Consider the following 26,330-nt stretch of genomic DNA (forward strand, 5'->3'; position numbering starts at 1 on the left):
GAAGTTGTGTTACTCTTTTCATTTACCCTGTTGCTTGGTGCTGTGCATTCAGATCTATTTTCAGGTACATGACCAAGGTTTCCCTCTGGTCCTGGGTGCAGTGGCTTAGACCAATCCCATGGAAACTGCTTTCCTTTTTTTAATAGCTCTAGCAGACACATCTATCGATATTTCAGCCTCTACTTTTTTCCCCTAGACATTCTAAAGGCTGGGGCCATGCATTATGTGGAATTATTTATGGATCAAGTGTCAGTAACAGCCTGTTAATATCTGTGGCGCTTTCTGAAGATTGCTTTAAAGTGGTCTGGGGGCCGAGGCAATTGCTGGCAACCCGACAGACACCCCTGCTCCTTTCCCAGGGCCTCCCGTTGCCTCGGCACCAGAGGACGATTAGAAGCATCCAGCTCGGGAAGTTATCAATAAACTGATGATTAAAGACTGGCACTTCTCAGCCACTGGTAAATAACGCTAAGTAGCTGATGGCTGAGGTTCACTTTTACTGATATGATCAGCTAGTGGCAAAGGCCATCAGAGTAAGAGCCTTTTGTTTTGTGGCGCTGGAGAGCCATCAGGCCCAGTCGAGGGGGAGGCAGACAGCAGGGTCTGAATTCTTAGGGTCTGTCAGCTAGGAAATCTTCACTATTTCCATGGGTTTTCACTGATTTGCACATCAGTGGATTCAACCTGCAGCCTTTTATTCACTTATTTATTAAGATGGTAATGATTTATGCAGTACTGTGAGGCTATGAAAGATCGACTGGCATAAAAAAGTAAAAGCGAAAGAAAATTCTTGATTTCAAGTTACAAGTGACATTTATTATTCATCTTGATAAGGGCTGGTAGGACAACATTTTGTTTTCTGGTCAGTAAACCTTGAATCAATTAGGACTGCCTCTTGCTGTGTAGAGCTTACAGCATGTACTGTCTATGGTGTCATGTTTGAAGGGTTGGGTTCAGCCTATTTATTAGTTGTCTGGTGCCTCTGTGTCTGAAAATCTGAATGTGCTCCAATCTCCCCACTCTTCCTGGCTGGTGGCGCGTCCTTGTTAATGTCTCCCGAATCTATAGCCCAAGGTCAGAGGATGCAGTAAATTCAGAATTGATTCGTTTGAGGTGATAGCAGTCATCTGATAGCAAGCAAGAGAAACTTCTTTTCCATGCCCCATTGCCATCTAATGGCCAGTGTTGAATTTGCACAGCAAAGTGGACAATTCAGAGGGCCAGATAGGAACTACTGAGGAAATTGGTCTGTTGTGATGGTCCAGCGTGTGTGCCTTATTTTCAAGAACCCCCCAAAAGTGTTCACAGTGAAGATTGAGGGTGCAAAGAGCAAAAGGTTTGCTTTCTCTTGGTAGCACCATCACACAGAAACACATGAAGGGAGGGAAAAGAGGGGTGAAAGAGGGTAGTAAATTCAGAGATTGAAAAGAAACAGGAAAAAACCCCACATTTTTGTCTTCCCATGGAGTAAGGGGAGATGGAGGAGTGGAATGCTCACTAATACTTAAAAAAGAAACAAAACCAAACAAACAAAAAACCCAACTGAAAACTAGTGGTAAACTGCTTTGCTTTTGGACTGGGAGAAAAAGAAGGGTCTGGCACATGGCTCCTGCACTGCAAATGCAAATTTGGTCAGAGCCAGTTCACTGGTGGTGATTGGGCTGTGCCAGAATCCCTTCGGTATCTTCCCATCCGATGCCAGCAGGTGGGCTTGCTGCTCTGCTCTGCCGTGTGTGAGTGGCAAATCGTGCTGAGCAGGGACCCTGCACCAGGAATAAGGGGACAGCTGGACCCGGATCAAACTATTGCAATTCGGTGAAAAGCGTGAGACCGCAGAGAGAAATGCTCCTGGTGATGTACCAGTCCTGTGGGGTTACATACTGCAGGCTCTTGACAGTGGAGTGCTGAAGATGTCTTTGGTTTTTTTGGGTTCGCTTTCCTCTTGCAGTAGAGGCTTTTTAACGGTAGATGTCACGTTTGCATAACGGAACAATAGATTGTACCTACAAAGGAGCCCTTTTGTGCGAGGCCTGGCTGGAACAACAGAACGTGTTGTCCACATCTCCGTGGCAGGAGATACTGTCACCTGTCCTATGGATGCTGGGGCCGTGAAAAGCTGTAAATCACAAACTGCTATAGGTGTGTGCTCTGTCATATTTTTCTTAGGTTTCTACTGCAAGCGACTGCTGAAGATGGATGCTTGGTCTGAGCACAGCACTCGCACCCTGCTGGGGTGCTGGGGTGCAGGCTTTGCTTACTGAATGTGTTCAGCTATTAAGGAGGTTTGAACCCATCCAGGTCAGACAGAGTGCTGCTTTCTGCAGGAGAAAGTAAGCCTAAGCTGTATGGTTTGGGAGGTGGATCTTAAAAAGGTAATTAAGAAAAGTCTCAAGACTTTAGCTTGCTTCAAATCTCTATATCCTTGGAAAATTCTCGAGTGCTCACAAAGTAGAAGAGGTTGGAAACCATGAAGAAGTACATCTTAATGTGGCAGAAAAGTTGTGATGTAGTATCTTGTTGACGCTTATTATAGTATTTAATTCAGCTTTACTGGCTAACTTGGCAGGGTTTGGCAATACATGTGAATGATCTTTTTTTGGTCCCAATGTTTAGGGATTTGGCAATGTTATAAATCATCCTACTTTACACTATTGTCATGTGTTTCAGGTGCAAATGATGATCTTTAAAAAACAAAACAACTATCTCCAGTTTATATGGAATACTTCTAATACAGAAATCTTTGTAAATACATTAATTACAGTTCATAAAAAATAAGTTCTGAATCTTTACACCGTAGTCAAATACAGATAGATTAAAATCCATTTCTGACTCAAATAAAGAAGTAATTATCCAAAGCGGAAGAAAGCAATTATCTTCCAACAAAATCTATTCTAAAACAAAAACCCCACCTCATTCCTCAAACCGTAATTTCATCACATCTGTGTTTTGCAGAGCATACAGTACTTGATTGGCAACCTCAAAGCAAGCCTAGCCCAAAAGGAGAAATGGTTTTTTATACGTATTTCTGTATCAGAGACGATGGATCTGCAGTGTGCAGCTGCAGTAACGGTCACTGTAAATAACAAGGCTGTGCATTGGAAAAGTAACTGTACAGTTATGTGCTCAGTATCCGAACAGGATTACGTGGATCAGGTTTTCAGCAGGTGTGAGCTGGTTCACAAACTTGTATAGAAGGTTTCCAGCCCTTTGAGGATCGGGCTTAAAAAAGCCCTAACAGGCCCTGGGCAGAACTAAGTACAGGTAAAGGTGAGTGTGCACAGTGCTGGCCCGAGGGCCCAGATCGTGTTTTGGCAGTTTGGCAGCCATGTGGTCTTCTCTAGCAAAGCCACTATGCCCAAGGGCTGGAAACTGCCTTCCTGAGCCCCAGTGTAATCGATTTGGATGTGTGCTCTGATTTTGATCCTGATCCAAACCCAAATCCAGTTCAAACTGGAACCTCTATAAAATCTTGAGTACTTTGGGTCCAGGGCAATTTTGTTTCTCTCTCCTTTTTTTTTTTTTTTTTCCTGGTAAAATTTTTGTTCCTTGAAAAACATTTCTGTGTGCTTTAACTTAAAAATATTGATGCCAACCACATGAATAATCTCAGTGCCAACAGTAACAATAGCATCGGTGCCAGCACCCTCGCAGTATTATTAACATCAATGCCAACAGCATCGTGCAGATCCATGCCAGCAGGCCAATAGTGTCAACAGTGCTGATGCCAACAGGCCAGAACGAATGAAGAACCCCTCAGTAATAACCCAGTGTGCAAAGCCTCGCGCTGTGATGCTGTCCCACAATAACAAACCCCTGTGCCCAGCCTAGTTCTCATTAGCAACTTTACAATAACACACCCCGGTGCAAGAGCAATTAAACACAAACACCAAGGTGTGTATATCCTGGAAGGGAGAAATACTCTGATATTTCTGGAGCTGAGGGGCAAATGAAATAAATGATTAAGGATTTTGTTGACTGTGCTTTTCTGAGTTTTTCTGTCCAAGTTCAATGGTGGCAGCTGGAGCTCTTTTTAAACTGGCACCGCCTCAGCTCTGGGAGCACTTGCAGGCAGCAAGTGGCTTGACTCCTGCGTGCTTTGCTTTTGAGAGTACCTCCAGTTCTACCTACACAACAGAGGAATCTTGTGTAAGAGGTAATCTAAGCATTCATGAGAGAATCTGATCCAAAAGGATCTTTCTAGAATAAGTGTGTTTCCAGTGTGTAATCTTACTATTCCAAGGCTGGGTCAGGCCTTAAGGACACAAACTTTTCTCCAAAGGGCAGGAAGGTTTTTTGCTTCTCCAGAACTTGCAACTTGCACATGTAGGAGATCTACTCTGTTGCTGAAGAGATCCAGAAATGTAGCAAAAAGTTTACAATTTACATATTTAGTAGCTGTACTTTCGCTGATCTTCTCAGGTCTGTACCCCAAAAGCAGTGCAGATGCAGGGCGTCCCAGTGCAGCCACATCTGGCGGTGCTGGCCTAGGAGTTAGGATGTCTTGAGCAGCTTTCATAACTTACTCCCAGTCTACACCTCAGTGCAAGCCGTGATTCTGCTTCGTTTCCTTTTGGACAGTAGCTTGATGTCATCACCAAAGAGTTTCTCGCTGTCTGAAAACCAAACTTTTTCTTTCAAAGCAGCTAGCAGTCAGTTGTTCCTTTTTTAAAGAGAACAGGAAGACTATCTTGGTTGCCTTTGCCAAAAGTGGAGGAATCAAGGGACAAGCAAATTGTCCCTGAAAATTTCAGGTATCTTAATCAGCCCTTCTTCAGAAGCTTCATACTCTGGGATTAATTGGAGGTTTTAGAGCCTACGTGGAAAAGAAAGAGTTAAATCAAAATGTGCCTGGTGCAGTTTCAATGAATTACATCCCAAAAGAATTGCTATTCACATTTGAACGCAGGTTACCTTTGGTGGAGGTGGAGGTTTGCCTTTGGGAACTGGGAGATGAGCAGGTTTTCTCTCTGGTGCCTATAACAAAAATGTAGTTTAGATGTCATCAGGATTTCCTGTCTGAGCAGCTGCAGAACCCCTGCAGACCTCAGCTGCTGCTACTTTATCTCACGTATTTACTACAGCATTTTCCTAGTGGAAAAGCTAAGGGTGAATTAGATTAACCTGTCCACACAGAAGAAGGCACAATAATATAAATACACAGGGGGTATAGATCTCCTGTTTCTGAAGATCACTGAGCTATTCTCAGTGTGTAAATTCATCTGTATCGAGTATCCCTGCTCAAATAGACTGCTTAGGAAGCTAAAGCTGCGTGTTGAGGAAAGCGTCTCTAAAGACAGTGGGATTTAAATATGTTTTTATAATCAAGCTGATATGTGGGGGGTTATTATTTTTTTATTTAGTCCTGATCCATTATTCTTTATGCAGACAGCACCCTGAAATTATGTTGCCTGTGTGAAGATAGAATCTATGCTTTTGTATCAGGTGGTCAGGGGGCTCAAATGCTGAGATGGTAAATATTTGAGGGAGGCATTTTTGTTTAAATAGGATGCTTTGGGTTTATTAATGGCAAATATCCATATTCTTCCAGTTTCCAAATTTTTTTTTAAGAATTCAAAATATACACATATGCACATTGATGGAGATCCCCTCACAGGTGGCATCTTTAGAGACTACCAGATCCCCACAATACAGGGACCATTGCTGACATCTGTAGTAGCAAAGATGCTCGTCATCTGCGTTATGTTTACACCTCAAATCCCTGTTGGTTTGGACTCCAGGTACTATTGCTAATGAGATGTGCTTGTGATGGCATAGGACTCCTAGGAGCAGATTAAGAGTGTCTTGTGCAGTTCAGGGTTACATGGCAAAAAAGCTGATTCCTACCCTAAAGAATAGGTGGTTCGAATGTGATTTATTTTTTTTAATCATAGTCAGAAACTGAAAATACTAATTGGCATCTGATAGTCACCTGCAACTCAGATGAAAGATGTGAAAAGTTGGAGGGTTATACTTACAAAAATCTCTTCTGGGTGAGAAGGGGTTGGTTTGGTAGAAGGAACAGGAGGTGGAGGACCTTTTGGCCTTATGACGGGCTGTAAAAGAAAAGAATGTAAAACATATTGACCCTATATATGTATTGCATATGTGTGCATCCACATGTTCCCATGAGAACGTGCAGGCTTGTGTTCTATATAAAAAGTCCATTAATATGTGTAAAAGGATGCATTTATTTCAGACGCAGGGATGCTTTATGCTATCTGGCCCTGAGAGAACCTGCAGTGATTTCCCCAGCCTTTGGGATCAGATTGTCAGCACGGGTCTCTGCCATGGTGTGAACTGGTATGTGCTGTCTGCCCCACAGCCACCACGAATGCAAAGAAGTTCTCTAGAAGTACTTACACTCCGGAGCTGTGGTTTGTTCTCCTGCAGCGGGGGTACGGGAAGGAGAAGTTTCTTATCGTTCATCTGAAAACAGGGAACAGATAACTGGATGGACCCCTTCTCTCGTGCATTATCTTTGCACGCTCCTTTACTGCAGACAGATTACTTGAGGACTTAGTGCCATGTGCTTTCCCCACTCCCTCCTCGTGCTGGGATTCACAGTACTGTCCTCTTAGCCTAGACAAGCATTTTGAAGCCCTCATGGAAATGTAGCACATTTTGGCTGGTGAGTTTTAATGTTTTGACACCTCAGTTACAGTCCCAGGGAGGCTATAGCTGACCCAGTGCCTCCCTGCTCTTACCTTCTGGGCAGGTACCTCCAGGACAGGGTGTTCTCTGCATCTTTCTTCTTGATCCACAAAGACTTGGTTTGTGGCTCCAGGTCCCCTTCTGGTCTGGCAGCTATGCAAATATTACATATAACTGTAAATCTTACCCTGACTGAAGTAAAAAAAACCCACTGAAGTTGAATCCCTGCCTTAATCCTATTGGTGTGTTATGTAGCCATATCCTTTATTTCTTTCTTTCTCCCCTTATTTTAATTATTTAGGATTAATCTGGAGGACTATAGTTTCAGGTCTTCAGTACTCTCTCAACTCTGGGATTTCTGAAACGGTTCCACAAAGGTCATGGACCAACTTCCTTGGCTTTCCAGTGTCTAATTCTTTCCACCCCCTTTGAAAACCCCAACTTAACACCTATCCAGAAGCTGCTTGGCTTTAGGGGGTTTTTTTCCTCAGTGGGGGTAAGCATTTTACCTCTTCCTGAGTACTCGGAAGCGGCTAAGTAACACTGCTGCAATTGTTGTGACAGCAAGGACAATCAGCACACCGGCAACAATAGCGACGCCTGTCAGGGAGAGAGAACACAAGTTGCTATTTCTTACAAGATCCACTATTGCTAAGCAGTTTCCCATCACGACCGTTGGCAAACTAATTTTTTTCACATTTGTCCTCACTATTGCTCAAGCTTATGGCTGCTTCTCCTCACAAATAGTGATGGAAAGGAATGCATTCCTGCCTTTTTTGCCATATTTGAAGGCTGTGGTTATTGCCTGAGCTGTCCTTTGGCTAAGCAAACCTAGCCCTTTGCATCCATCCTCAAAGACCATGTCATTGTCATTCCTCTTTCTCAAAGGGTAGTATTCAAAACTGGGCGCAGGCCTTTGGCTTTGTACACAAGTAAGGCTTCACAGTTTCCCTTCAACACAGCTATTCTAAAGCCTCAAGCCAGCCACGATGTCGAGAGCTCTAGTGAGTGCAGAGGGAGGACAAACATATCTGATAACAAAGGCTTAATTATTTTTTTTCCCCCCAAACACGTGGGAATCTGTACACGAAGTATTTTCCCTCAGAAGTAGATCAGTTAAAGGCCAGCTCCGTGCAGATGACAAAGAAATGAACTTGCCCGCCTCCATCACAGCAAAACCTCGGGGAGCTGGCCTCCACTCAGATTTGACAGTGAGCTAAAATGGTGTGCTCGTTATCTGAGGATGGAGAAAGGAAAAAAGCCTGCTACTCTAAATCGCCTGGGTGTATCGCTTCTGTTAGGTTAGAAAGAAAAAATAGCTTGCTCTAGTCGTTCATACAAGCTGCAGCAACTTAAAGATAAAATCAGAGACCTAGCTATGCAATATTTGCAAAGACACAGTCTGGCACCCAGTGCAGGTTTCACTGGGGTTGAAGCAGCTCGCTTCAGCCAGCAGCTGACTGTACGCGGTGTGAGGCCACACAGCACTTACTGGTAACTGCTGAGGAGCTGCCGCAGGTTGGTGGGGCCCATCCTTCTTCACACTGGCATTGCAACTCATGGTCACACACCTAGGGAAGCACAAAGCCAGGAGTATCTTCAGGTTGGAAATATGAGTGAAGCTGTGGTGTCATCAAGTTTCAGTGGCTCTGGGTCAGGGCCCTGAGCAGCTTATTGACGTTAGGTCTGGAACCCCCTCTCATTTCACTTGGACTGAAATTTAGCACAGAGAGTAGCAGTTCTGCACAGTAAAGGACAGACCCGACTGCTCTCATGTGCCTTTGCAGGTGTTTCTGCAGTGAAAGCCACAGGCACAAAGCAGCAGAGTTAGTCTTTGCATCTGTAGGTCTCCGAATGCTCACGTAAGATGAGCACAATTACCTTTCCAAAACAGAAGATGACCTGAAAGAGAATAGCTGTGATACTGTGGCTCAGAGGCAGGGCCGGACACAGAATCTGTGTCCATCTCCTGTGATCTCCTTAGCAAAAATATTGATGCTGTGTCAGCTTAGATTTGCTTTCATAAAAATACAGGAAGCTTCTGACCCCAGCTTTTGAAAATTCCTATCCCAAAGACTTAAATACTGTCAGCAATAAGGTCTGTCACCGATATCCATAATTTTCTTGGTTTTTTAGGTTAATAGCATCAAATGCCCATATCTTACAGCATGTCCGCTACACTTGGCAGAGCAGTTGGTTGATCTAAAGATATCTTCAGCATAAACACATTCTCCATTGCTGCACACCTGAAACGTACAGGGCAAATGTTACCAAACTGCGTTACAGCTTTCAGAACACGCAGAGCTCATACGATACTGGGTAAAGTGGTGGAGAGTAAAAGGAGGCATAGAAACATGTCTGCAAATCACTTACCCTATATTAGGAGTTTGATATGTGGATATAACTTTTTGTTCGACCTTTGGGTATTTTATAGCAAAGGAGAGTGACAAAGGTGTGCAGACATCACTGCTTTCCACTCCTCTTTAATCCTTCAGCCTCCCCCCCCAAGTAGAAATAGATAGCAAAGAAATTGGGCACAGTGCTCAGTGATGCCTCGCATATCCACTATGGAAATAATGCAAAATAGCAATATATGTACGATCTTGTAACCCTTCATACAAAGGTATGTTTCTACTGCCATGTGTATTTGTGTCAGAGAAAAATAATAAGACAGCAGTCAAGCATAAGGAAATCAGAACGACAGCAGTTCCTGTCTGCTTTGCTACTGATTTGTGATCGGTGTAAGGCAGAAGGTATGGCAAATCGCATCAGCAGAAGCTTAGTGTCTGCTTCGGTCTTCCCTGTTTAAAATCTTTCTTGTCTGGTGGAAGAGCTAACGATACAAGCAAGACTGAAAGAGGGGGAAAAACAAGGAGAAAGGCTTTTCTCTACTAACCATCCCATTCCCGCACTTCGTTCCATCTAGAATCATCCCTGCATCTGCTTCTCCGTTTCTAGGAAAACTTGCTTTGCAGGACTCAAAAGTCACCAGACTCCCATCCCGAGGCATCTCTGCCCCCCCAGTACAGAACAACTTTCCACACATGACGTCTCTGGAAGGAGAACGAGAGCTGCTAGAACAATGACGTGGCACAGCAAAACTACCTGAGCTGGTCTCCCCTCCAGCTTGAATTTGTTGTGTCCGTACAGGAACGCAAAAGAAATAGCTGCAGAAAGGAATTTTGGCTTGTGGTGTTTTCAGGTCAGTTTGTCAGTGGAAGGTGGCAGGTTCTTAATTCCTCTGGAGTTTGTTAGGGAGCACACAATAATTTGCAGAAATGAGTATTTAACCGACCTGTCCTCAACTTCTGAGGCTCACCCGAGGTTTCCCACCCAAAGATCCCTTCCCTGTACTTACCTGCACATGCACACACACACAGACATCCTCACAAGCAGGCTTGTACATATATATGCACACACGTTTCTCAGACTGATCTCAAGATTTGGAAACTAGCTTTCTCAGAACTGCCTTTACCACAATATTCACACTGAACATGAAGGGACAAATGCCATCTAAAATGATTTGCTCTTTGCTTCTGCCTCTTAATTTGAACAGGAATGGTCTGTCTTCCCAAATCCCAGCAAATTCTGTAACACAGTGCTTACTTTTTTTTACACGGGACGTGACTACCTTTTTCTTTTCTGCAGTATCCATAATATACCCCTTTCTCGTTCATCCGGTAACAGGAAGCTGCGCCGTCAGTAGCCTCTGTGAAAGAGGAAAATGCAATGGGATTAGTTTAGGTTCTCTGCCTGTGAAAACTAATAATATTCCTGTTCCTTTACCTATTTAGGAAACAGCCTTTCCCAGTGAAGTTGCCCATGGGCCTAAATGGCTCTCTCTGGCACTTTGTGCATTAATTCTGCAATGTTACTGTGTACACACGGAACCTTTCCTGCGTGTTCGCTCTCTGTCCAGTACAAACCTATAGACCTTGCCTAGGAGAAGGGACATAGTCAGAACTGGGGATGGTTTAGGACTGGGAAGAAGGTAAACCACCACACACCTCCAGGAACATAAAGGCATGCCAAATTTGGACATTAATTTGAAATACAGACACTTCCTTTTCTATCAAACAAAGAATACTCATCCAGCTCCTTTCCAAAGTTGTCTTAAAAGCATTGTGTGACAGAGGACTGTGCTTACCACTTCCCATTTCTCTAGAAATACATTGCCTTGTATGCTCTGAGCTTCAGCTCACGTGAGTATATTCACTCACAGTGTAAATATAAAAATAACAACAAAGTATATGCTGCGAACTAGAACTCACTTATATAGCTACTCTGTTCCTGATTTACAAAAGGTCTTTGATGTGCTAGCAGGCAAAGCCTATCTCTGTCCCTCTCCTTTGACCCAGACAACCTTACTCTTCAATGCCAACTTGTACTCACGTGGTCCGAAAGCAGCTTTGCACTGGTTTTCTCGGGTGGGACAGTTTCCCATGTAGCAATAGCCTTCGCCGTAGTTGCAGGGATGTCCGTTCACACGGAATCGATCCGCTGGGCACTTTGCAGAAAAGCCGGTGCACATCTCAGCCAGGTCGCAGTCGTGCTTAACTGCTCGGCAAACAGCTCCTGACTTCTTATACTTAAGGGAGAGAGCAATGCCGCACTTAATACACCGCTCTGCCGTGCTTTTTAAAACTGACGCTGAACTAGAGGGCTAAAACGAGGGGAGACAAATCTCATTCTACAAGTTGCATGAGGGGCCAGATCTGTATCTAATTTAAAGTTGGTTATGTCAGTTGACAAGATTTTGGCCTGCTTGTGCTTCAAGTTTTTCTTTCCAGGAGAAAAATGGGTAATCGAAATGCTCATTTTTCCAGGATGTTGAAAGACTGAGTGAGTTGATAGTTGTGGTGTAGTTTGGGATGGATACAGTGCTATGTCAGTAATTACAAGTGAAGAGGATTGGTTCTTTTGAAAGGTGTATTGCTGCTTTCTCATGGGCAAAAAACCCCAAACTTGGAAAATATGAGAAGGTAGAGATTCAAAGCCTTACTTGGCAATTTTCACAGCACTCTCCGTGTGCACACATGGAACCTGCTCTCAGTTTGCACGTCTCTGGGTCGCAGCAGTTGTTTGTGCACTCCTGTGACAGAATCAGCAGTCAGAGCTCTGGTACCTGCTTCGGGGTTTGGTCCCTTCCCTACCCCTTTCTCAGCGAACCATCCTGCGCTTGGTTACGCAGGGAGGGAAGGACATCTTGGACCTGCACTCTGCTTTTCTGAAAACCATTTTTGCTAGAAGCCGTGCCAGCCATTGAGTGAGCGCATAAAGAATACAAAGTGTGTCTGATTATGAAAGTGCTAAGAGAAGTTGCGGAGGAACTTGCTTATTTCTGCTGAGATGGTTTTGTATGTGTGGCTTTTCCTCATTCTCAGTTCCTCTGTCAACACGGCAGGACAAACCATGCAGTCATCTTTCTCACCATTTGGCGTGCCCCTTATAGGGGTGACTACATTGCAGATCAGCAATTTGATGACTATAGTTTCTACAGAAATATTTCAGCTAGCTTTGAACTGGCTATCTGGGAAACTAACGGAAACTAGTTACTGTACAGCTTGAATGAAACTCTTTGCCTCTTCCAAGTGTTGTTTTATTCCCGGTTATGCAGATACCTCGGGAGTACCGCAGTCGCATTCCTCTCCTTTTTCCACAAAGCCATTTCCGCAGGATGGAGGTGCTATGATGCTGCTTATATCTGGGACGTTAGTTAAGCATTTTGGCATGTCACTCAACATGTATTTCTCAAAACTTTGGAGGCTGCAAGAACTGAATTTCTTGGGGATGATCGAACTACATTGAGAAAGCAGGAGGGTTTACATTAGGACCAGCATAGGCAGGGAAAAGCAATACCCTTTACAAGAGAAATTAAACAAGTGATCATCCCCCAGACTTCTGGGTGCAACCATTCTTACAATATATATATTAATAAATACAGTGGCTATCTCCTACTTATAGCAGGGGAAAAAAAAAGGTAGAAACAAACAGATCAGAAAAAAATAATGTACTAAATGTAAACACTGCATATAGTAAACCCCACATCTCAGGGATTTAAGCCTCATCTACACAGCTTGTGCCTGGATGCTTCAGGCTTTAGGAGTTTTCCACTGGGCTGTCCAGCAGAGGCTTAGGGTGTTCAACTAAAGATGAAAATTGAACTAAATTCCTATCTCATGGGTGTTTATTGAAGGTGCAAGCACATTGTGCAGTTTTCACAGGAGACATCTTCAAGATAGAGAACAAAAATATACTTCAGCTAAAACTTGGGGAAGCTCTGCCATCTGAGACACCACAGCAGTTTCATGCTGTCATCGTTGTAAGGAAGAAATGATTTATGGTGTCATGTGAAGGCTCCAACCACATGTGCAAAGCTAATTTTATCCAAAAGCGACTAGGGTTGGTTTGTTTCTTTGGGTTCTTTTTGTTTTGGTTTGGGTTTTTTTTGGGGGGGTATCTGTCTGGGAATATCTTAGAAAGACCTGGATTGTCTTCATTTTTCTCTTCTTTTTATATAATTTGAATGGAATAATCTTAGAGGACAAAAATAATTACTACTCCATTTTGGAAACTGGCAGCTTGTCCAAAGCCCACCTTGAACTGCCCCGTGCATTAACACCCTCGCCTTTTTATCCAAACTCCTACCTGACGGTGTCTGTCATGATGCAAACTTTAGCACTACACGTGCAGGCACTGGTGTCGTGACTCATGCCAAGGTTGTGTCCCATCTCGTGTGCCATCGTAGCTGCAACTGCAATTTCATTTCTGTTATGATCCTGTAAAGATAAGAACAAGCTATTGTTTCTACGAGTGTTTTAGAACGAGTAGGAACATCAGGGAATCTACATGGCTAAGAAATAGGACAATACGTAAGGATTTATATGTTGTTCAATCCACGCATGCATCTCTTCCACAGTTTATGCTGGATTATATTGTAACAGGAATGAGATGATACCACTAACGAACATGAGTAAATTGGTATAATTGGTTTTTAAATAAACATGAGGCAGTTTGGCTGCCAAATAACAACTGGGTGTTAAAGGGAACTGAGCATCTGAAACTCTTAATCCTCTCTGGATAGCTGTCTCTGTGCTTAGGGTAATTATGTGGGTGCGATATAATTATTACTCATTACATCGAGGAAACTGTTGTGTACAGCGTTGTGTGTGCGCACAGAAAGGACAGGCAGATGCTGTGCTCCATCCTTCCTCTTAGCTTGGTGTTTGCTGCTGCTTGGCAGGAGGCAGGAAAGGAAAAGCCCTGCTTTTTTCAGTGAAATCCAGATGTATAAATAGCAGGTGGTAGCGGAAACGCATAGAGTACAAGAGAGTGTACTGATGGTACTCTTCCCAGCGTGGCATTGCAATCACGCTGCTACAAAGTGCATCCCCACACCTTGAAAAGCATTCCGCTTTTACGATCATCCTGGGATTTCCTTGTGATGTGGGAAAGCTGGAATTTCGTGTGGATTATTCCTCTTACTAACAAGCCCTGGAGCTGGGTGCAACAGTTGGGATCCTGGTGGTGTTGGTAAAGTTTTGGATCTGTGTTCCTGTTTAGGCTGAAGTTTAAGTACAGTAGTTTAGGCAGCTGTAGTTAAGTGGCTAAACTGATGTTATGCGTTTTGACAGCCAGAACCAATTCCCCATTCAAAACAGGAAACCTTAAGGTAGAAGCAAAAAATCACTTATATTTCTCTCCTCTAGCTCTGTTGGAGGCTGATACACCAAATGCGGGTGTCTGAGTTTGATGTTGGCATTTAGACAACGCAGATACCGTGCTTTGTGTGTGCTTTCTCTACCCTCTGCGCTTCATTTAAAATAAAATCTCTGACTGTGAATTTCTGCAGTGTAATAAAGTAATGATATGAACCAGAGAGAGAACTGAAAGTGTTGTACACCCAATAATTTTCATAAACTTTCTTTGCTGATTGAGTAAAAACCATAGAAAAGCCTTTAAAAAATAAATAAAAATTAATCAGACCTGAATAATACCTGCAGAGTATATATCACTGCATATGGATTTTAGAAAGGCTAATCCAATCGTTGTCCCCTCAAAGTCATAGCCTCTGTAAGGAAGAAGAAAGGCAGAGTGAAATGCAGTGATGGGAGCAGGAAGCAGATCTGAAGTCAGGTCTGCTTTATTAACCAGGCTGAGGGCTCTAAGCATGTCCTCATTTCCAGCACTGGTTTGCATCCCTGATTTAATACAGTGTTTGAGGACATGCTTAAGATCGCTGCAAATCAGAAAACAATTGAATACACTTTTCATCTTAAATTTTTATTTAAATTACGTTGCAGTTCATCAGACTTAAAGCATCTGTTTGAGCGTAAAGAGTTTGATGAAGTGCTCTAAACGTAGCAAAATGCTTGGATGAATCGGGGCCATTGAACATGAGCCAGAATAGTGAAGTGAGTGCTGGTTTAGTTTGGCAACCTGCATTTCCCAGCCGTTAAACTTCATGTCATGGCTCCTTAGGCTGTTAGACTACGCTGGAGTCTTCGGGACACTCAACTGTTCTGTGACCAGAGCGGGGAAAAGCAGAGACTGAGATGTAGCAAAAGTCCACATTGCCTGTTTTTGCAGGGATTCAGATAAAAAGATTAGCTGCTATGTCAGAGCAGGTGATCGTGCTCCATGAAGAAAATAAAGGCAAGAAAAGAGATCCTATGTGTGTCTCTGTCCTAGAATTAGTACAACCCTGTATTGGAAAACATGAAACCCGGTTCAGTATAGACAGCATCTCTGATGGGTTGAGGACCAATTGTTAAAGGACAAATTCTTTTAACGTACTTGGAAATGCAAATAGGAAGCAGAATGATACACACGTGATTAGCTGAGCATTATCGTTTCTTTTCCTCTTTAATAAATCTGATAGACGCCACTTTGAGAAACTGTCCAGAGTGAATCCTGCAGCGTGACTCAGGAGGCATTTATCACCGTCTGTCCAGATTTCCAGGCCAATTAAAGCCACGTAGATATTTATGGCCTTATAAACCTGCAGCAGAGAAGCAGTGTTGCTGTAAAAATGAAGTATGGTATGATGACTTCTGAACAAACACCCTGGTAATTGGTTCACTTTTGTCACTTGCGATATAATCTGCTCCAAGCCTGACTTAAGCTTTTCCACGCTTTGCAGTTGCAACAAAAACCCAAACAAAACATGAAATCTTATTTTCCCCACATTTAAGCCTTTGAAATACTTGAAAATCCCAGCAGTATTTTTGAAGAAATTTGACTTGCAAAAGGCATCAAGAATTGAGAATCACTTCATTCTTTTTGAAGGATTTCAATCATTCACTTCAACGAGTGTTAAGAAAATATGGTATAAATCTGACTTTATAGATATCTCATATCTGAAGGCAAAGAACAGGATGATATGGACAGATGTGTTAAATTTGTTTCATAAATTAAAATGAAGTTCAGTTTTAATTCTTTCCTACATGTAATAGTGAAAATTCATGATGTTTGCAAAAGGAAAAAAAAAGATAAATCACTCCTATTTTGGTTTTGCTCTGCTGTGTTTACTCTTACCGTGTTGATGTAATTGACTATTCCAAATATCCTTTGTCTTACGGTTTTAACATCTTTTTCATACTTCTTGTACTAAAAAAGGTAAATATAGTACGTTAGGAAAAGGGGAGGAAAAAAGTGATTTATCAGAAAAGAAATATCCAGCGGAAGATTGCATTGCAAACCACAGCCGGTCTACTTATTATGATCTTTTCAGTGTACTGTTTTATCGGACACCGTGTTTCATGCTCAGGCCCTTGTAAAATGCGTATCTGTGCGTAGGGTCCAGAAGAGGGCAGGCGCTGCACGGTGTTTTCTGAATTCTCGCCCTCTCCAGGTGGGGTTTTCAAAACCAATAGACATTAGGAAATCCTATTCCTGGCCAAAGTCGATGGCAAAAAAGCGTAGCGCTGTAACTGTAGTAGGAACAGGGGGATATGAGCAGTATCTGCTTTGGAAAGCTCACTTCTGGCTGGTCAAATGAGAAAAAATGGGTTCAATACTCACCAAAGTATTGTCTGCAACTATGTAAACTTCCAGATACTTTTTGGCTTTCAGGTATGCTTGCATCTAAAGAAAAGATACGTTTCAGTGACTTCTCAAAGGCCTGTTTCAGTCTCAGCCCTTGCAATTTTACAGCCATGCATTAGTTAAGAGGGTATTTCTTTAGCCAAGTCATTCAGAATGGGACAATGAAAGGTCGGCTAGACATTAAAATAATTATTAGGATTAAGAAAGGGAGGCTAGGTATGAAGAAGTCTTTAGATGTTTAAAGGTGCACGTGGGCACCTATAGGTACATGCAGAGGGCTAAACTCAGGTGGCGACTCTGAAATCTCAGCTCTGTGAGATTTTGCACTGGTTCTTTAAGCTCTGATTATGCTTCGCTCTTTGCAATCGCTTCTTTTCTGGAGAGGCCAGCAGACAGTGGGACGTGTGCTACTCACAGAGTTCTCCTACGGCCACAATTTCTTTTCTGATATGTACTTACTGCACTGTTGCTTAACTATGTGCTTACTTCTGGACTGTTGCTGGATTTGAAGATGTCATTGATGGGGTCATTTGAATCCTCTTCCCAGGTATTATTGATTAGACCACAGGTTTTTATGGACTTTTGTTCGAGTTTCTCATATTTATAGACCGCATGTTCGTCTCTGTCTGAAGTTCCCAGGGGTTCAATGAGGTACTTCTGACCACGAGTCTCAAAATATCCACTAAGAAAATTAGTTAGACTGTAATCTTTTGAATTCGTAGGACCGAGGCAAGATAGCAACATTATCTCTAACAGCATTTAGCCCAAGCATACGGGCCATTGCACACACTGATGCAATGGAATAGTTTGGCAGCACGCAGACAGAGTTTACAACAATTTAAAAGCAGAAATCAAAGGTGCTGAGTCAATTGGAAGATTTGGCCGGTCGGTGAAGTCTCTCAGTAGGAGACTGTCAGTCAAAAAGAAACTGGTTTAGGAATGAATTACATTTAAATTTGGGGGGTTTTTGCTAGCGGTGATTGAAAAGTGAATTTCAGTTCAGTGGGGAATTCAAAGATATGTTTTCATCTTTAATTGAGATGAAAAGCCGAAATATTGAAAGGAATTAAGAGTTTTGAATCATTTTGAGCATCAAATGTCAAAATAAGCATTCTGTGTTAATACGTAAACTTGACAAGATACGCAAGAAGGGTTCACAAAGAAAGTCTGGGGTTTGGCAAGGCCCCACTAACCATTGGGAAAATGTTCTGCTGCAGCATCTCAGGCTCCACAGCCACCCTCTTGCCATTTGATGTCGTACCACTGTGTCTTCAGTGATTAGAAACGAGCAGATCCTTTTAACTGAGCTTTCATACAAAAGCCTGAATTTCCTGACCCTGTAACTGCTGTAGTGCTGAAAATAGCGTAGCCTTCTCTTGAAGTGTCGGCGGAGCTTCCTACAGCTTAGAGGCATCAACCCTAAATGTTCACTGTCAGCACCACTAAATGCTGGGATTTATGACCGGATCTAATATGGAATTAGTCATATAAATTTATTGATATAGATGTTTCTTTAGCTTCCAATTTATAAACTCTGAAACTGAAGTAGAAGGTAACTTTTTTCTCCCTTCTCCCCCCCCCCCCCCCTTTTTTTTTTGTAAACTTATTTACATCCTGACACTATTTAAATTGGAAAAGTTATCCTCCCAGAGCATGCATATTCTGCCATTGGTACCCTTTGGGCACCAAACCTCCCTCTTACCTTAGACCTTTGCAAGTACTGATGCTTGCTATGGAATCAGCATCGTTCTGAATGTAACCTTCATAATAACAGTGATCCTGTTTAGAAAGAAAAAATATGTTGTCAAATTGGGCCGTGTCCATTGACTGCAATGGATCGGCCTAGATCTGGTGATTTCAGGAGACAAACTACACTGTCTGAGGAAATCTCCCGTTAGAGGAGATCCTTAAAATGAAAAAAAGCTGGTGACCATTTCCATGTTTGCTGTGGCACTGATATTGTTATCCTTCAACACAGACTGACCCAGACCGTGACAAATCCAGTTGTGGTGGGCTCTGGCCAATATACGATGGTACATGAAAATGAGAATATGCATATTCACTGCTCAAAATTAAGCATATACTGATGTGCTCTGCTGAATTAAAGACCATACCAAATTGTTTTATTGTGGCCAAATTTCAAGGAAACACCCTTTAATATTAACCCGACAATTAAATGCATTAACTTCAATGAGATTAAAATGTGTGTATTATATTAAAACTTATGATTATGGGAAAAATTTTCATTACTTAATTGACTTAAGGATCTAAGGTCTAACGAACTTTTCTGTGTTCAAAGAGACTTCAAAGCCACTGAGGTATTGTGGAAAACTTTACCCATAGCATTTTCCTTAATGCATTTCTTGAGACACCTATAAGAGAGTACTGAAACCTGCATGCATTGTGCCTTTTTGTTTCTCAGAGATGTTTGGTTTCACTTTACTGTTTATTTGTTGTCCTTCCATCACAATGTGCCAACTTCTTACAGTGAAAAAGGCACCAACAAAGTGAAAACGACTGGAGAAAGAAGTGGGGATTTACTCTCCACCTTTGCAACCACTCCTGAGATCACAGTAAAGTAAAGTAGGAATTCCTTAGTCAGCAAGCTGCACCAGTAGGCCTGCTGGAGATTGTCTTTAACCAGGCGTAGGTGCTATTTGCTTTTCACAGAATCCATTCAGAGTGAGAAAATAATTGGAGCAGTCAGAAATGGCACCTTTTTCCACAACAAAAGCCAACCCAGAATTCTTTATGCACATTTATTTCGCTCAAGATCCTCCCGTTCCTGCTAATTGTTCCATGACAAAAAATATTAGGCTTTGTATTCCAAATTACATGCGTTAAAACACATAGCATGGCATTGCGCACAAAGCTTCAGATGAGAGCTTTGTTGAAGATAAGACCTGTGAGTGCCCAGTTAATTAAAAAAATAACTTCTACAGTGACTGCCTTTGTGTCTGGATCTGAATAACTGATTTGTCATGGCTCAGAGAAACCACCTGGGGTAACCTGCAGTGCGTTTCTGTGAGCGTGGGTGGTAATGTGAGCCAGCGAGGAAATGTGTCTTTATTGGAATCTATGATCTCACCGAGATTAGGGTGTAAAAGCAAGTCACGGAGTTGCACAGAATAAGCAAAGTCAGGAGGGCAAAGTCAGAAGGTAGACAGCAGTGGGATGGCCCTGGCTCCACTCCCTTTCCTGACAAAAGAGAGGATTTGGCTCAGAAAATGTGTTCATTGGGCGCAGTCGTCTTTTTGAAAGAGAAACTGCGTGTCTGATTCTCAGCAGGGGTAAATCAGTGTGGTTCTGCCAAAGTCACGAGTCACATCTTCCCTGGCCCTTCAGAGGCTTCCTAAATTACAGGGCTTAAAACCTTGATTTAAAGTCTTTTCTTTCTGTCTGATACGTGCTATTATTTCATGGACCCGTGAATCTCATACAGACCTCCTCAAGACTGCAAGTATGGGAGAAGGGAACCTTGGTTTTATTACCTTGATCTGAGGACTTGTTGTTATTTGTCGACCGTCATCAGAATAAACTGTTTCAGTATAGTCTTTAGCTAATAGATGCCTGCAAAGAGTCAAGTGCGATTATTATTCAAAAAGAATTGTAGTCATCTAGAAATGAGGCAATTACACAGCACACAAAGTATTTAGGGAATTCAACTGATTACTCAGGTTATTGCTAGTATCGAAAAACTAGGGAAGCAAAGCTGCTGGGTGGGGAATTCTGCTTGTTCATAATCCTTACTCAAACAAAGGGACATTTCTAAAATAAGAAAGCAATTAAAGTCTACTTATTTCATTGGTATAATCTCCTAGTAGATCTGAAAGTAAATGTTTAATTACATATGCAGTATTGATCCTTTTTTGGCCTCCAATTTGTGTAGCCACTTCCACCACCCCACAGCGAGTGTGAAATGGTTCAGTTCTGTTCCCTTCCCAGTGATTATAAATAGCAAAGATCTAGGTCAAGGAAAAGCTGCCTCCTGTTTTACATTTGCCCGTGCATACATGTATGTGTACGTGTGCGCGCACGCAGAGATTCTGTGCGGAGATCACACGTATATTTGTCCAATTTTTTTGCTCACAGCTCTTTTAGAACTTTGCTAGCGCAAGTTCTCATCTTTGTAATTATTCTACCTGAACTTGATTTTTCTTTTCTGTCTATTTTTTACACGTACATGTTCCTGAACCTTCGGAGGAGGATATCATGACTATGGAATAAATTACTGTATTTCTGCCACTACTGGGAAAGGTGCCTTTGGGTTTCTTGTTAGCATCCACGTTTGTGATTTGCTATGGCAGGGCAGATCCCGCAAGGCTCTGAGCACTCAGGCTCCTATTTGGCAGAGCACTAAGCAGAGGCTTAGCTAAGCTAGGGCTGTAGTCTTACTAAAGCTAGCAGCAAAGCAAGTCTGCGTTCACTTCTGTTTGGGCAACTGCCCCAATCCCATTTCTTTTTAAAAAGTGGGATTTAGTACACTAGAATTCCCCCACCCCTCACCCCAATATTTAGATTAGATTAAACCAGGGGCAAACAGTTAATTATAGCCTATATTTAACAGGAACTGATAATAGTACTATTGTATTTACACAGCCATTTGAAAAGTACAAGCAAAACAAGCAAATTGTTTGATCCCATGTTAAATATTATGGAGCCAGGAAGCAGAAAATCACAGCTCTGCTTTATTTAGTGTTGCTCTGTGCGCTTTTGGACTTTTCCATGTATCCTTTGTTCCGCAGCGAAGCCCGCTGCTTCTCTGTCCCCTCTGCACGGCCTGTTTAAATGCTGTTGATCTCTGCAGCCGAGGAGGCAAGCTCTCCTTGCTTTCAATTTCCATAAAGCATTTTGTCAAAGCCAGTATATATTCGACTACTCAAAGTCCGACAGCGGTAGTGTTAAGGTAGGGAGTGCTGGAAGCTGAATTATTAAGGATTATTGCATTTCTTATTACTATTTTCCATTTTCTGAAAGCATACAGAGCCAGCACAGCCCCATTTCGTGGATATTTCTCTTGTTATTCTCTGTAGTTTCTAACAGCATAGAACAAATAAATATCACCCATAGATTATCCATGGACACAGAAAACTTGTGAGATAATATGAAAACATTAGACATTCAGTGGATTTAGCCATTTAGGAAATAAATGGGAGAGCAGAGTTAGCAGTACAGGCAAGTCATTCCATCACGGTAATGTCGTATGCCTGGATCGTTATTTCACATTACCAAAATAGCGCCATGATGCTTTCTCTCCCTTTTTCTTCTTTCAGTGGAGTCGAAAGGTGTATTTACCAAAAGACCTCTGTCTTACAGAAGCCTAAGTCCTGTTCCTTTGTATCCTGAATGCCCCACAGAGCCATTTACAGGGAGGAATAACGCTCAAGGAAAAAGTTGAACTGAACCTACTTATTTTTTTGTAGGTGCAGTATGACTTCCTCTCCATTGGCTTTGATTCCATACTCCATTGTGTCATCGTATTTTGTCTGTAAACAGATTTAAGTGTTAGAATACGGACTGTTACAATTTCTGGCCTCGCTATGAGCTGGCTGTTTCTGAGTTGCCAACTGCATTCTTTTCCTCCTCTTCCCACCAAAAATAAGTATTCTGGCAGTTATATAATAAGCAGGAGGTCACTGTTTCATATTTTTTAATTAGAGGAACAAATGTAACTTTGTAAATGCATTTTTACAATCATAAGCACGTATCCTGCATATTTGAGAAAGTGCTGAAGCGGATGCTTAGATTCAAGCACTTCCCTAACACTCTCTTGAAGTATGTAAGAACATGCTTGCTTTTAAGCATTTGATTTCATTTACTCCAAATTAAAATGTCCATAGGCTATTAAAAATCTGAGTAGTATCAAAACCTACATCTCTGCAGAGATACAAGTACAGTAGACCTGCTGATGGATTCAGGTACTTCACTGCACGAGCACACCTCACAGCCCGTCTTTACCGGACGCGGGATCACTCTTCCAGGTTTTCTCTTTCATGTGCTTTTGCAAGAACAAGTGTCTGGCTCCAGACTCTCTTCCCCTTGAAAACTAAGGGTATTCTGACTCCAGAAAGCCTTCCCCATCTCCCAGCAAAAAAAAAAAAAAAAAAAAAAATTTAAAAAAAAAAAATAATTTATGTGTTTTAATACCTCTTTGTTTCTTTCTACATCTCTTTTGTGTACTGTGTGCAATTTCCGTGGATAAACTATTTCATATTGCTCAACTCCAGGTAATTTGCTCATGCTCCCTAGGGAGAAACAGATGTATATTTATGAAAACACAGTATTAACTTACTAAACACCATATTTGATGTCTGTCAAGACTGATTCTTTTGGGCTATGTAATCGTTCACCAGTTGCACCACTCGTTTCTCACGTACCCTCTGCTCTGCGAAGCAGTCACCCCATTACGTGACCCCACACGAGGTTTGTTACAGTCTGGATTTCAGATGAGTTGACATACCTGGCTATTACCAGGCGTCAAAATATTTTATGCAATTCGCTTTGGATTTCTTTCCCCAGCACCCATTAGCGTTTTCAAGTACCAACATGCTGGATGAGCCATGCAAGGTTTTGCAGGTGACCTGAATTAATTTTATACGGTTCTGTGAAATTAGTGATCTCCAAACCTTATCGCGTGATGATGTACAAGTTAAGACTGCCTCTAGATAAGCAAATAAACTCATAGAGTTCACCACAAGTCTGGACCAAGCCTAGATTTCTCCTTTAGAAAGCTTTTCAGCTGGTCTTCTCACATAAATTCGTGTGCCAGTGCTTTATTAGATGCTCTCACCTAACGAGTCAGATTGAGGGTGGTTACAAACTTGTGACAGCAGAAGGACTGGAGAAGGCATTCGAATGAGGCTAGGTAAAATAATAGGGGATAGTAAAATAGGAAAATCTTGAAGCTGGTAAGGAATCCTGATGATTCCTTAACTCGCCTACCCCTTTTTGCTGGTCTGTCTTGTAAGGCGTGTCATGTGCCTGCAGTGGCCATAAAGAACTTGCTGAGGAAATACAGTGCTGATGAAAAGTGTTTCCTTTTGTTTGCTGCTTCTGAGCCTGAGTGAATCTTGACAAAAGTTAATTTGTGGCACGACTCGCAGGGGTGGTCAGCACATGTTGATCATTTGAAGGTGTTAATAGCAGCTGGTGTACAGAAAACTGGGTCGTACAAGAGATGTGTTGGTTTCCAGCAAGGCAAGGGCAGGGTTTATGTGCCTCCTAAGCTCTTTAATCTCCTACAAAAGGTCATTTCACCTGAATGGGCAAATTCTTGAGGGCTCAGCTCAAGAGCCTGTATTTCAAAAAAAAAAAAAAAAAAAAAGAAAAGAAAAATAAAACCCAAACCACAAACAACAAAGGGAGAGTGCAACTCCCATTTTAATTGTCTGCCTCAAGGCCAGAGTTTTACAAGAGTGGGGCCTCCAGTCATCCAATTACTGTAATTTTCTATATCTAGAACAACAGAGCACATCCTCATGCATATTGTTCCAGTAAAATAAACAAATTAATTCTTCATAACTGGTTTATTTGATTAAACCCTTTCCAAAAATAATTGCAGAATAAGCTTGGCTGTCTCTTGACAAAGCTGAGTGCTGCAGAGAAAGGTGTGATGGTATAATTGTAGTAAGTCCTAAGAAGTGATCTTACACCAGCTGAGCCATTACACAGTAGACAGTAACTCCCCTGCACACGCTGTTAGCAAATACCAAGTGCAAGTTTGTTACTGTAATTTACAATGATGTTTTATATTTTATTTTAAGCAACTAATTATATTGACTTTAAAAAAATCTTTTGCTTTGCAGACGTAGTCTTCATGAGCTTAAAGTACGTTCTTACGTAATGATCACAGTAATATTTTGGGTCTCTTGGAACAGAGTTCTGTGCTCCAATTTTATCTATCCGCTCCCTGTTGCAGACTCTTTTTACAAGGCCAGCTGTAGCCCAGGTGGTTCAAGTTCAGGCTAGATTGGAGTGGAGACTCAGAACTAAACTTGTCCTTTCCCTGCAGTGTGGTACAAACAGCATTTCGAGGAAAACGGGTTAGTTTTGTTCTGGAACAAATCGTTTCTTCGAGGTACTTTTTTTAATCAACTCAGTGTATTGTCTTTGTCTTGCTTCAGGCATTGTCTTGAGTCAGTAGGTTTAAGGAGGAAAGAAATTCCTTGGGCCTCATACAACAGCTAGAAAAAGTGCTCGGAACAAATAATTATGTACTTATCCAAGAGCATAAACCAGGAAGAAAAACCATTAGTGAGGATTTCATTGACAGGGAAGGTTTGGTTTTATCAAGAAACAAAATACGTGACACCTTAAGCATTAGTACTGTACACATTTTCAGATATTCTGTGCACCTAATGAATTCATAAAGATACCTGCCTGAATACAAATTACATGTCTAATTATGTCTATAAAACCTGTGCATGCTCGTGCATGCCAGGCTCTGAAAAAATCTGTTCCCTGTTGACATGAATTGAAAGAAACAATGCACGTGGAAAAAAAAAAAAAAGTGTGGTCTGTTAAGGCTAAGCCATAGGAATACTCATAACCTGAAGTATCACACAGATAATAAGGGTGCTAACTATTTTAATTCAGGTAATGTCATTGATTGAATTCAAATAAAAGTATTTCTTTTTACATCCAAAATGCTGTCAGTTTAATAAGTTGTCCCAACTGGATAAATTGTCCGTTCACTTGCAGGGGAAGTACTTTCTAAATTGGCTCACAAAACTAATCGGTTCTGAGTCTGTAGGCAATCTATGGCCAGTTTTTATAGAAGTAAATAATTCTCTAACTAGAGAATTTTAGATAACTACTTTGAATAGAAAGAGAAAAAAGCAAACACCCCTAACTTCAGCAATGCCGTTTTTTTCAATGGCTTTAATTCACTGTTCTTTGTCATCTACGTGTTAATAATTAAAAATTCATAAAAGCTGTACAAAGTTATTCATAGCAACCCTGGTCAAGGATTAAAAAAAACAAAACAAAAAAACCCCAAACCCAAGCCATACCTTGTTGAAGAAACTGTAGCAAAACAACGGAAAGTAGTAGTATGTTAGTCATTGCAGTTGCACTTCTCTGGCGGTGGTCTCCGTGGTCTGGGAAAGTCGAGTTCCCAGACCGTCTGCTTTGAGCAGTCCTCTCTTGCGCAGTGAATGAGAGGGAGTGAGTTGTTCAGCTTTATTCTTGTTTCTATATGAGGAAGTGTTTACTGAAGGTGTTGCACAATTTTCAAGTCACAGAGTGTTACGGCAAGCGGAAGTTCCTGCTGGTTAATGTCAGTTAATTGTGATATATTGATTTCTTTGAAATAAACTCCCTAAAACTGTTCATCAGGAAAAATAAAAATAAATAAAGAGGGAGATTGGAGTGGTCCTAATCTTGTCTTTTTATAGTCTGGCTGGTGAAAAGCTACAACAGAAACTGAGTACCGCTGGTGGCACAAGGAACCGGAAAGTTTTCAAGAGGTTTAGGGTAAAACAGGTACACGGGGCTGGTGTTAAAGATGCCTTTCAGTTCTTGCTGATTACCATTTAATCTGTACGGAAGGGAAGGGCTTGGAGCACCAGTAAAGGTACCTGTAATTCTGTATCTGTGAATCATACCTACAGTATACACACTGAGTAGGTACT

At 41.8% G+C, this 26,330-nt stretch overlaps 1 protein-coding gene across 2 annotated transcripts; it reads right to left on the reverse strand.

The window, feature by feature from the left end:
- Positions 1-828: 828 nt before the first annotated feature.
- Positions 829-25,879, reverse strand: ADAM28 (ADAM metallopeptidase domain 28). 2 transcript variants are annotated; one of them, XM_054804390.1, is made up of 24 exons: positions 25,710-25,879; positions 22,846-22,943; positions 22,108-22,184; positions 20,190-20,268; positions 18,401-18,477; positions 17,185-17,380; positions 16,675-16,737; positions 16,189-16,260; positions 15,483-15,652; positions 14,638-14,722; positions 13,300-13,430; positions 12,273-12,450; positions 11,654-11,743; positions 11,044-11,239; positions 10,258-10,360; positions 9,548-9,704; positions 8,817-8,897; positions 8,144-8,222; positions 7,161-7,251; positions 6,705-6,804; positions 6,361-6,426; positions 5,976-6,053; positions 4,912-4,974; positions 829-4,813 (listed from the first exon to the last, which is right to left on the reverse strand). In XM_054804390.1, the coding sequence occupies exons 1-24, from the start codon at positions 25,759-25,761 to the stop codon at positions 4,781-4,783; spliced, it is 2,415 nt and encodes an 804-aa protein (XP_054660365.1). In that variant the 5' UTR covers positions 25,762-25,879; the 3' UTR covers positions 829-4,780. The 2 variants fall into 2 exon arrangements, with proteins under 2 accessions (XP_054660365.1, XP_054660366.1); XM_054804391.1 differs by lacking the exon at positions 22,846-22,943 and having other exon boundaries at positions 25,710-25,848.
- Between the last annotated feature and the right edge of the window lie 451 nt (positions 25,880-26,330).

Source organism: Grus americana, chromosome 26, assembly GCF_028858705.1.
Source record: "Grus americana isolate bGruAme1 chromosome 26, bGruAme1.mat, whole genome shotgun sequence".
Taxonomy (NCBI): Eukaryota; Metazoa; Chordata; class Aves; order Gruiformes; family Gruidae; genus Grus; species Grus americana.

Bases quoted from the DNA above. Each gene is read 5' to 3' on its own strand.
- ADAM28 (XM_054804390.1), bottom strand. From the start codon at position 25,761: ATGACTAACATACTACTACTTTCCGTTGTTTTGCTACAGTTTCTTCAA. The intron at 18,478-20,189 runs GTAATAAAACCA...CTTTCTAAACAG, and splicing joins CAACAAGTCCTCAGATCAAG to GATCACTGTTATTATGAAGG. The intron at 9,705-10,257 runs GTAAGCACTGTG...TTCTCCTTCCAG, and splicing joins CACGTCCCGTGTAAAAAAAA to AGACGTCATGTGTGGAAAGT.